Below are 12,176 nucleotides of genomic sequence, written 5' to 3' on the forward strand. Positions count from 1 at the left end.
CTTTATGTGCATCATGTGCATTTGACTTAGCGAAACTCGGCACAGGGGCCGGGTCGGTATAAGACAGATATCCTTTTTGAGACCATTATGTTCACTTTTGTGCTACTTATTACATCATTTGGAAAGGCTTGTTTGCATTGTTGACTGGCTTTAGAAAATTAGTTGAGCGGATTCATTTTAAAAAAAACTTTCTCTTAGTTTAGCATAAATAAACCTTTCTTTACTAAGATTTTGTAGTAGTCTAGCGTGAGGTGTAAGAATTAATTTTTCATAAAAATCAAAAGAGAAAAGTACTCATTTTTACCGAACTACGCGGGTCTGATTCTCACCAAATGTGAGATACGTAGGCAAACCTCATCGGTTCCGGCCCCCAATTTTCAAAAAAAAAAAATACAAAAAAAAAACCCAAAAAATTATTTTCCCTTTCCTTAATTTCTTCTTAAAGTTCTTTCCTTAGAAAATCACAAAAAAATCTTTATTTTTTAGAAGTCTTTCTTGTGAAAATTCAAAAAAACAAAAAGCAAAATCTTAAAAAAAATTAGTTTCTTTCTTTCGAAAATTTAAAAAAAAAACAAAAAACCAATTTTTTTTTGAAAACTCTCAAAATTGTTTTTTGAATTCCAAAATATTTATTTTAGAAGTTTTTCTTTCGGAAATTCAAAAATAATAAAAATTCAAAATGCAAAAATATTTATTTTTCTTTTAATGAATTCTTTCTTCCAAGAATTGCAATAAATAAATAAATAATATTTTTTTTAAAAAAGAAAAAAATCAAAATTCAAAAAAAAACTTTTTTTTGTAGAACTCTTTCTTTCAATAATTACAAAATAAATTCAAAATAAATTAGAAATTAAAAAAAAGAATCCAAATTTTTTTTGTTCTTTAGAAGTCTTTCTTTCTACCAAAAAAAATTATTTTCCTTGTTAGGAGCTTTTTGTGTTTGAAAAAAAAAAGTTAGTTTATTTACTTTATTCCTGATCTCATGAACTACGTAAATGAACTGATTCATGCGGCGACATGATATGTAGGCAACCCACAAAAGGTTCGATCAAATATTTTTTAATGACTCTAAAGTGAGGGATCAAAATAAGGCAAGTGAAAGGACAAAACGAAAAAAAAGAGAAGGAAATAACAGTGTCAATAAGCAACAAGCTGATAAGCCGGAATGAAACATGAAGCCTTCCAAAAGGATTTTAGAAATGGTGACGATGTTAGGAGCATGGCATATTACATGTAATCCATATCTAAAAAATGCCTAACCCTAACACGTTTGTTGTCTCTTGATCCAATAAGTTTAAGGTGGTTGGTTTGTGGTGAATCTGGCAACACATCATTACTTCACAAGATTTAAGAGACCAATGATAATGGATAACAGTGATGAAATCGAGTTGCTCAGTGACAATCCGCAGGGTCGATCAGCCGAGCAAGAATCAGAGGAAATAAGAAAATTGAGACAGCAACTGTCAGATGTATATCAGGCTTGGGTTTCTGGTCAACCACCACCCTAGGGTCCCTATGAGGGAACTTCCACCGTACCCCGGGCTACTCAACCACCGCTCCATGTAGCGAGCGATCATGTTCTACCACCACGGTATGTGCCAAACTACAACCTCCATGCTGCCCCTGGTACTTCTAATATGCGACCTCCAGTCGCACCGGTAAGGAACACCCCTCTCATCGTGTCTGGCGCACCGGTATATACAATCCCGCCACCACCTCTTGTGATGAGGCCCAACAACGAGCCACTACCTCAGGCTTATGATGTCCAATACTACTCCCTAAATATGGCTTTTAGGATCCGTTCTACCTACAATCAGACTCCTCAGTACGAGTCGCCAGCGGAAAATGAAAAGCCTGAAAAGCCAAGTGAGCCGGATGAGATGGCCAGGAAAATGAAAAGTCTTGAACAAAACATAAAGAACATACATGGACTAGGTGGTCACAAAAGTGTTTCATTCAATGATCTATGTATGTTCCCTCACATCCATTTGCCAACAGGGTTCAAGACCCCAAAATTCAAGAAGTATGATGGACACGGCGACCCTATCGCCCACTTGAAAAGGTACTGCAACCAGCTGAGGGGTGCAGGTGGAAAAGAAGAATTGTTGATGGCATATTTTGGAGAAAGTCTTATGGGGGTAGCCTCTGAATAGTTCATTGACCAAGACATCTCTCACTGGCATGTCTGGGACGACATGGCCCAGGCTTTCGTCAAACAATTCCAATACAATATTGATATTGCACCAAATTGCAATTCCCTATCCAATATGAAGAAAAAGCTGACGAAAAGCTTTAGGGAGTATGCCATCAAGTGGAGGGAGCAAGAGGCCAGAGTTAAGCCTCCCATGGATAATCATGAGTTGATCACTGTCTTTTTGGAGGCTCAAGAGCCTGATTATTTTCAAAACATGATGTCCGCAATGGGTAGGCCTTTTGCCGAAGCAATCAAGATAGGGGAAATGGTCGAAAATAGCCTAAAGACTGGAAGGATTGTAAGTCAGGCTGCTCTCAAAGCCACCACCCAAGCGATCCAAAATGGGTTGGGAAGTTTTGCAAATAGGAAAAAGAGAGATGAAGGTTCTATGATGACTTCGGGATCTAGGGAAGTTCAAAGAGGGGCATCGCACCCTTATGTACAAGTTCCACAGGGGCAATCCAGCTACCCTCAACATTATTATCCTCCACCAATTCCTCAATACTCAGTGGGCCCACCACAGTATACAATATTTAATGCTCAATCCTATGTTCGGCCTACCAATCAATAGATATGTGCACCAGCTCCAAGGAACCCCCGACCTCAGCATCAAAATTTTTGGGCACCTTACAATGTTTATCCCAGGCAGGATTACGGTCGAGAGTAGAGGCCGGTGGAAAAAATCACCCCATTGGCTGAACCATACTCTAGTCTTTTCCAGAAACTAAAACAGATGGGCGTGATTAGACCCATCGCTCCCCACCATATGCATCCCGATTCATATGGATTTTAATCAAATTCTAGATATGAATATCATTCAGGTGCCCCGGGGCATAACGCTGATGACTGTTGGACTCTGAAAAGAGCTATAGAAAGACTCATCACTGAAACATTGATTGTGGTAACAAATGGCGAAGACCCTCCCAATGTTACAATCAACCCATTGCCAGCACACAACGATGTTCATTTTGTAGGAATGATTGGACGAGATCAGGAACACAAGCCATTTGATCGGGCAGAGAGGACCGTGGGAACAATTCAAGAGGGAACCAAACGGGATGTGAGTCTAAGCCGAGATGTGCCATTGATTGTGAAAGGTGCCCCGAGCTCAGAAAATGTAACTTTATTTGTTCCCAAGGTCATGAGGTTGGAAGTTCGCTCTAATGTTCCAAGCCCAAGGTTATATGTCCTTGGAGGCCACCCCATCACAAGGCAGAATCAGGGCAGTACAAAGGGTATAATAGAGCCGATCATAATCAGACCTACCGTGCAACCCCCTGTGACAAATACAAAAACCATTCCTTGGAACTACAACAAAACCGTGATGACGTACAAAAGCAAGGAAATCATAGAAGAAGTGGGGGAAACTGAAGGTCTGACTCGATCAGGGAGGTGTTACTCTCTAGAGGAGTTGAGGAAGGTCAAGCAAATCAAAGAAGGACAATTGCCAATAAAGAAATCTGTCACTGAAGAAGAGACAGAAGAGTTTTTGAAAAAGATGAAAGTTCACGATTACTCAATCATTGACCAACTAAGAAAGACTCCTGCCCAAATCTCTCTACTATCTATGTTCCTACATTCAAAAGAGCATGCCCGTGTACTAATCAAGACCCTGAACGAGGCATATGTCTCAGAAAATACCACAGTGAATGAGTTAGAGAAGATGGCCAGTAGATTTTTTGAGGTAAACAGAATCTCCTTTACTGATGATGAACTTCCCGAGGAAGGAGTCGGGCATAATAGGGCTTTGCACCTGGTCGTCAAATGTGGGGGGCATTATGTAAAGCGAGTCATGGTTGATGGAGGCTCGAGTGTAGATGTATGCCCTCTCTCTGCTTTGCAAGGCATAAAGATCAACACAGACAGAATCCGACCCAGCAATGTTCGCATCCAGGCTTTTGACGGTTCAGTGAGAGATACCATTGGGGAGATCAACCTCACTATGATGATTGGGCCGGTACTTTGAAATTGTCTTCCAAGTAGTGGACATGGACACTTCTTATAACTTTCTTCTTGGAAGGCCATGTATCCATATGGCTCGAGCTGTGCCATCTACATTGCATCAGATGATCAAGTTTGAACACGACATGCAAGATTATTGTTCACGGAGAAGACGAGTCATCCATTTATAAAGACCCGTTAATCCCGTGCATTGAGGCCAAGGAAGGATGTGAGTCCATCATCTATAAAGCTTTTGAAGTGGTTTCTATGGACCATGTTGAGGAAGGAAAGCCCATTCTGCATCCTCATCTTTCTGCCACATCTGTAATGGTGGTAGCACTAATGTTGAGACAAGGTTATAAGCCGGGAAAAGGTTTGGGGGCATCACTGCAAGGAATTTCGAAACCTATTTCTCCGTTCAGTAACAAGGGTGCTTTTGGTTTAGGTTTTAGGCCAACACAAGCAGATAAAAACAAAGCTAAGCACCACAAAAAGTATGGTTGGGACTTGCAGCAACCTATTTCTCACATTTTCTACATTTTCGTCAAGCCACGACTCCAAAAGGGTCAAAATTCCTTGGTGCAATCAAACATTGATGAAATTCGCCATGGCCTCAGCCAGATGTTTTCTAAAGTGAATATGATCCAGGCTGGTAAAGGCACTAGTCGTGCCGATGTGCAACTAATTGTCCCAGACACCATGCTCAACAATTGGGAAGCAACTTCTTTCCCCACAAGGAAGGAGTCTTGGTAGTTCGCTTTTGCAACTTTTTTTTGTATTTTGGATTACTTTCAGGGTTGTAATCCAGACATCTTAATATGATTGTTTTTTATGTTAACCCTTCTATCCTTTCAAATTCAACAAAATGCAATTTAGTTTCGTATTTATGTATCTTTTCCTTCTTTCTAATTACTGTCATTTTATTTCTGTTTCAATTTTGCTAATGACGGCTTTAATAACATGACATGCATGTGGAATTTATGCCCAAATCTTAAAAAGCTGTCTAATATCGAAATAATGCATCAAGAGGTTGAATATGATGAAGATGAGGTTGTTGAGGAAATAAAAGAGAGTTGGAACACTTTGAAAACAAGCCTAAGCCCAACCTCAGTGAAACTGAGCCAATTAATATCGGAAGTCATGAAGAAGTCAGAGAAACGAAGATAAGCATTCACACTGAACAAAAAACCAGAGATGCCTTGATTCAACTTTTATTTGAATACAGGGATGTGTTTGCTTGGTCTTACAATGATATGCCGGGTTTAAGTGCTGATCTAGTAGTTCATAAGCTTCCTACGTATCCTGATTTTCCACCAATCCAACAAAAGCAACAAAAATTCAAAACAGACGTAAGTGACAAAATCAAAGAGAAATAATGAAGCAATTGAGCGCCAATGTAGTCGAGCTATCCGATACACCACCTGGGGGGCGAATGTTGTGCCTGTGTCGAAGAAGGATGGAAAGACCAGAGTTTGTGTTGATTATAGGGACCTGAACAAAGCAAGTCCAAAGGATAATTTTCCTTTACCAAATATCTATATTCTTGTAGATAATTGTGCAAAGCACAGGATACAATCGTTCGTGAATTGCTATGCTGGATACCACCAAATTCTAATGGATGTGGATGATGTAGAAAAGACCACTTTCACCATTCCATGGTGTACTTATTGTTACAGGGTCATGCCATTCGGTTTAAAAAATGCAGGGACAACGTACATGAGGGCCATGACCACCATTTTTCACGACATGATGCACAAAGAGATTGATATATGTTGATGATGTCATCATAAAATCAAAGACACAAGCTGATCACGTGCATGATTTGAAAAAGTTCTTCAAATGGATTCGAAGGTATGACCTTAAGCTTAATCCAGCCAAGTGTGCATTTGGGGTTCCATCTGGGAAACTCCTCGATTTTATAGTCAGCCGGAGAGGCATTGAACTGGATACATCTAAGATAAAGTCCATTCGAGATCTGCCACCCCTGAAGAACAAAAAGGAAGTCATGAGTTTGCTCGGGAGGTTGAACTACATCAGTAGGTTCATTGCTCAGCTCACAACCATGTGCGAGCCCATTTTTAAGTTGTTGAAAAAGGATGTCGCTATCAAGTGGACGGACGATTGCCAAAAAGTTTTTGACAGGATCAAAGATTATCTGTCAAACCCCCTATACTAGTCCCACCTGAACCTGGTAGGCCTTTGTTTTTATATCTATCGGTGATGGATAATTCCTTTGGATGCGTTCTGGGGCAACATGATGCAACAGGCAAAAAGGAACATGCAATCTATTATTTGAGCAAGAAGTTCAACAATTATGAGGTTAAGTACACCCTTTTAGAAAGGACATGTTGTGCCTTGACTTGGGTCACTCAGAAGCTGAGACATTAACTTTTGGCCTACACTACTTACCTCATATTCAGAATGGATCCTTTAAAGTACATATTCCAAAAGCCAATACCCATTGGCAGGCTCGCAAAATGGCAAATCCTGATCACAGAGTTCGACATCGTCTATGTCACTCGCACCGCGATGAAAGCACATGCTTTGGCAGATCATTTGGCATAGAATCCATTTGATGATGAGTACATGTCACTTAACACATACTTCCCAGACGAAGAGGTCAACTCAATAGAGGAAGTAGTTCCAGACGATCACCCTATATGGAAAATATATTTTGATGGGGCTATCAATATCAAAGGAGTTGGGATCAGGGCAATCCTCATCTCACCTATTGGACATCATTACCCTGCAACAGCCCGACTTCGGTTCTTCTGTACCAATAATACGGCAGAGTACGAAGCTTGTATCATGGGACTGAAAATGGCCATTGATCTAGATATGCATGAACTATTAGTTATGGGAGATTCCGACTTGCTTATCCGGCAAGCCCAGGGTGAATGGGAGACTCGAGACATCAAGCTTATTCCGTACAGACAATGTGTGCTAGACTTGAGCAAAAGATTCAAATCCATCGAGTTCAGGTACATTCCCAAGTTTCACAACAAGCTAGCCGATGCCTTGGCTACTTTAGCCTCAATGCTCCCTTATCCAAGCAATACTCATATTGATCCACTAGAAATCCAAGTTCAAAATCAACACGGTTACTGCAATACAATTGAGACAGAACCAGATGGTGAACCATATGTAACAACCCGACTTGTCGTTTTGCCTTTTAGAACCCCATTCCCTTAAATAAAACTTCCCATTCTTGCTTAACTAATTTACGGCTTGTGGGGATGGTTGGTTCAGGATTTGGAAGAGTTTGGAGTGAAATATGCCCATTTGATTCCTTAGGATTTTCTTAAAAGGCTAAGTTTGGCTTTGGTCAACACTTTGAGAAAATGGACCCGAATTCATAATTTGACGGTCCTGGAGGGTCCGTAGGAAAATATGGGACCTGGGCGTATGCCCGGAATCGAATTCCGAGGTCCCTAGCCCGAGTAATGAATTTTTTATTAGAAATTGTTAATTTGAAGTTTTAAGGATTTAAAGAAACTAATTAATGATTGATCACATGGGTATCAGGCTCGTATGTTGGTTTCGAAGCTCGGTACAGGTCCGAAATAACATTTAAGGCTTGCCCACAAAATTTGGTGTCAATCCGAGTAGTTTAAGGGCGTTTTGGCCCGTTAGAGGAAAATTAAGAACTTGAAGTTCATAAGTTTGATTCATTTGGTTTTAGGGAGTGATTCTTAGATTTATCATAGTTTCGGGTGTTCCGAAGGTTCGATTAGGTCCGTTTTGTGATTTCAGACTTGTCGGTATGTTTGGGCGGCGCCCGGGAGCCCCGAGCGTCAATCGGACGAGGCTCGAGTGAAGTTGAAATTTTTAAGAAGTGCTGAAGCTGCTGCTTCTGTCATAACCGCACCTGCGGTTGGTGGACCGCAGGTGAGAGACTGCAGATACGGTCCATCTATCGTAAGTGCGCCCAGGGAAGGCCAAGCCAAACTGTAGAAGCGGCTCCGCAGAAGCAGCATCAAGACCGCAGAAGCGCCCCAGCCTTTTTAGCCCCTTTCGCAGATACGGTCTTTTCTCGCAGATGTGGGACCGCAAATGCAGAAATTGCTGAAGCAGTGAGGTTCATTTAATACGGGTTCTAAGTCATTTTTATCACTTTTCACTCCTCCATGGGCGATTTTGGGAGCTTTTGAGAGAAGACTTCCACCTAGCATATTGAGGTAAGTTTATCCCATTAATTCTTGGTTTAATACTTGCGTCTTAGGAAGATTAAACACTAGAATTTAGGTAAGATCAAGGGGTTAGAGAAAAACCTAGGGTTTTAATAAAAATTAGATTTAACCACGAAATTTGTTATGGAATAAATTAGAAATCATATATTATTAATCCTTAGGTTATAGAGAACAACTTCCTTCGAAATATTTCGGAATCCGAGTACGTGGGCCAGGGGTCAAATTTTAGGAAACTTGTGTTAAAGGTTGGGAAATTGCTTAAATAGCTAGAATTTGATCTTGTGAGTCTATATTGACTAGTTCCTACCTCATTTAACTAGTTTGGGAACGTTCGACTTCGAATTGATGGCTTGGACTCGTTCTTGGTATCGGAAGTGCACTTTGGAGCGAGGTGAGTCTCCTTTCTAACCTTGTAAGAGGGAATTGTCCCCATAGGTGTAATAATTGAATTAATTGCTATTATATGCAGGGGCTACGTATGCACTAGGTGACGAGAGTCCGTGCGTAGCTACTATTATGTTAAGTTCGGGTAGTCTAGGACCCAAAAGGATGCTCTATGTGATATTCTTGTAATTTGATGATAAATTCGGATTCGTATAAATTATGTTGATTAAGGTAAATGGGACTAGTGGAGGAACCTTATCCTGCTTAGTCTTTTAAAAGAGAATTTGGATATTCCTGTGAATAACTACTCCTTGGATATAAATTAGTGTCTAGTTGTTGATGAATTTATTTATATTTGACCGCGTTGCACGTGAGATTCGCGAGCGGGGTAATAGATGCATCTATAGTTCGAGTCGTTCGACCCTCGGCAGTGCACAATTTACTTTATGTTGGATCGGGCCGTACGTCCCTCGGTGTTACTTGCGTATGCTTTACTTAGTATTTCTCTGTGGACTGAACTTCATATATGCCTTGAAATGTAAATGGATATCCATGATATTATTTGGAAAAGAACTGTTATCCCTTGCCATACAATGCTAATAAATTGTGCTATCCATGCTTATTATAAATTCTTTCTCATATTATTTGACCCTAGTAATTATCAAGTCGAACTATCGTCTCTACTTCTTCGAGATTAGACGGGATACTTACAGGGTACATATTATTTATGTACTCATATTACACTTCTGTACCTAATTGTACAAGATCTGAGGTAGGTGTATCTGGCTATCAATTTGGTGCACATCCTTGAGCAGATTTCGAGACTTCTACGGTGAGCTACTTCTCTTCCCATGCCGTTCAGCAGCCTGAAGGAGTCTCTCTTATGTATTTTTGCTGTCTATTCTATTTCAGACAATAGGATAGTGTGATTCTTTCGTATATTCTACTAGTTGCCCATAGCTTGTGACACCAGGTCTTGGCATACACATTAGTAGACTGTATTATTTATGGGGTTATATGATTATTTTTGGCTTTATTGATCATTTATGATTTTATTTCGACTTAAGGAATCATTGCAACTATTTTGGGTAAAAGTAAATGAGAGCTTATTTAGTATTTTTCTGCGTTGGTTTGCCCGTCAATGATGTTGTGCGCCATCATGACCTATTATGGAAATGGGTCGTGACACCATGGTATCATGACATAAAATGATTCCTAAAAACAAGAGAATATCCAGAGCATGCCAAAGGAGATAAAAAAAGAACTATAAGGCGGCTCGCCGATGGTTTCTTCTTGAATGGGGAAATTTTGTACAAGAGGACCCCAGATTTAAACTTGTTGGGATACATAGATGCCACAGAAGCAGAGCGGATCATGAGTGAAGTGCATTCGGGGGTATGCGGACCTCATATGAATGGATATGTTTTGGCGAAGAAGATTCTGCGGGTAGGGTACTATTGGCTTACTATGGAGCGAGATTGCTTCAGCTTTGTTCGCAAATGTCACCAATGCCAGATTCATGGTGACCTGATTCACTCGCCTCCTTCGGAGTTGCATCCCATGTCCTCTCCTTGGCCTTTCGTTGCTTGGGAAATGGATGTTATTGGGCCAATCGAGCTAAAGGCTTCAAATGGGCATAGATTCACTTTGGTTGCAATTGATTACTTCACCAAGTGGGTGGAGGCCATCACTTTCAAAGTAGTCACCAAGAAAGCGGTGATAGACTTTGTTCATTCCAATATCATTTGTCATTTTGGTATCCCAAAGACCATTATCACTGACAATGCAGCTAATCTAAAGAGTCATCTGATGAAGGGGGTATGTGAACAACTTAAAATCACGCATCGCCATTCTACCCCTTATCGGCCAAAAGCCAATAGAGCCGTTGAAGTGGCGAACAAGAACATCAAGAAGATTCTTAGGAAGATGATCCAAGGTTTCAGGAAATGGCATGAAAAGTTGTCTTTTGCTCTTTTGGGATACCGCACGAGTGTTCGCACATCTGTTGGTGCAACTCCGTATCTGCTTGTATATGGAACTGAAGCTGTAACACCTGCTAAAGTCGAAATTCCCTCTCTCTGAATTATTATGGAATCAGAGATTGAAGACACTGAGTGGGTCAAGACCCGATTAGAACAATTGATGTTGATCGATGAAAAACGGCTAGCAGCAGTGTGTTTCGGCTAGTTATACCAGCAAAGAATGGCACGCGCTTACAATAAGAAAGTGTGCCCAAGGCAGTTTGAGGTAGGTCAGCTGGTTTTGAAACGCATCCTTCCGCACCAGGTAGAAGCTAAAGGAAAGTTCGCCCCGAACTAGCAAGGACCCTACATCATCAAGAAAGTGTAACCAAAAGGAGGCTTGCACTTGGTAGATGAAGAAGGACGGATACCAGACATTACTATTAATGCAGATGCAGTCAAAAGATATTATGTCTGAAATATACCCACTGTAGAATTTTCACGCATTGATTTTCACAGATCGAAGTGGCGAAGGCTATCACTTGCTCGCTATTCCAAATAGGTGTCACCCTTCTGTTAATACTTTTGAGCCATATTTGTCTTCTTTGTTTCTCACTTTTTGGAACCAGTATAATTGTAAAAAAAGCCCAAATAACAAATCTTTGAGTCATTGAACTACGTAAGACCTGATTCCGAAAAGGATATGTAGGCAGCCTTACCCTGGGTTCGGTCCAATCAAAACAAAAAATCCATATTCCCAATACTCCAAAACTTGGGCAGAAGTTTGTTTCATTTCATGGTTTTTCTGTAAAACGGTTTCCAAAAGTTGTAATTCAGTTCAAGGTTCATTACACCTTTTTTACCTTTCAAGAACTTCTGATCGATGCTTTTCGAGAATGTTTGAAGTCCCCATGCCAAGGGTGTTGGTCAACCTCCCTCATATAGTATCTTAGTCAAAAAAAAGAAAAAGAAAAAAGAAATGAGAGAGTCTTATCAGTGAAAACCCGTACGGGCATAATAAGGCGACAGTGAGTAGAGAAATGAGAGTCTTATTGGTGAAAACCCAGATGGGCACCATAAGGTGGTGGTTAGTAGAGAATTGAGAGAGGTTAGTTAGCGAAAACCTGCAAAAGACGCTACTAGCCGAATAAGGGTCTTCGATTCTCTGGCATGAGCACAACCAAGACAATTTCAAGATGAACATTTGCGATGGATTTTGAAAATTAGACAGCTCAGACGGATCAGGCGTCCAGTCCAAAATGCATGTCATGATTCATTGAAGTCGGTACATACCTCCAGATAAGTCTCCCTATTCTTTTCCCCGAAAGGGACACCTTTTGTTTAAGCACAGTTCTTTTTTCACTTTCAATTATTATTCTGTTTTTACCCATAATATTTTTGAGTCCCTTTCGATCTAATCCTACATCAAAAGTGAAGCAAAGAAATGGCTGTAAAACTAGCTACGGTTTCCCCGTGATATCGAGTACAATTTGGGGCATATATGGC

General features: G+C 40.5%; 1 protein-coding gene across 1 annotated transcript; it reads left to right on the forward strand.

Annotated features, from left to right (window-relative positions):
• Positions 1-2,195: 2,195 nt before the first annotated feature.
• Positions 2,196-10,791, forward strand: LOC138879057 (uncharacterized). Its single transcript, XM_070158631.1, has 7 exons — positions 2,196-2,577; positions 3,016-4,151; positions 4,289-4,884; positions 5,361-5,484; positions 6,278-6,454; positions 6,701-7,279; positions 10,333-10,791. Exons 1-7 carry the CDS (start codon positions 2,196-2,198, stop codon positions 10,789-10,791), a joined length of 3,453 nt encoding a protein of 1,150 aa, XP_070014732.1.
• The last annotated feature ends 1,385 nt before the right edge of the window (positions 10,792-12,176 follow it).

Source organism: Nicotiana sylvestris, chromosome 10 (assembly GCF_000393655.2).
Source record: "Nicotiana sylvestris chromosome 10, ASM39365v2, whole genome shotgun sequence".
Classification (NCBI taxonomy): Eukaryota; Viridiplantae; Streptophyta; class Magnoliopsida; order Solanales; family Solanaceae; genus Nicotiana; species Nicotiana sylvestris.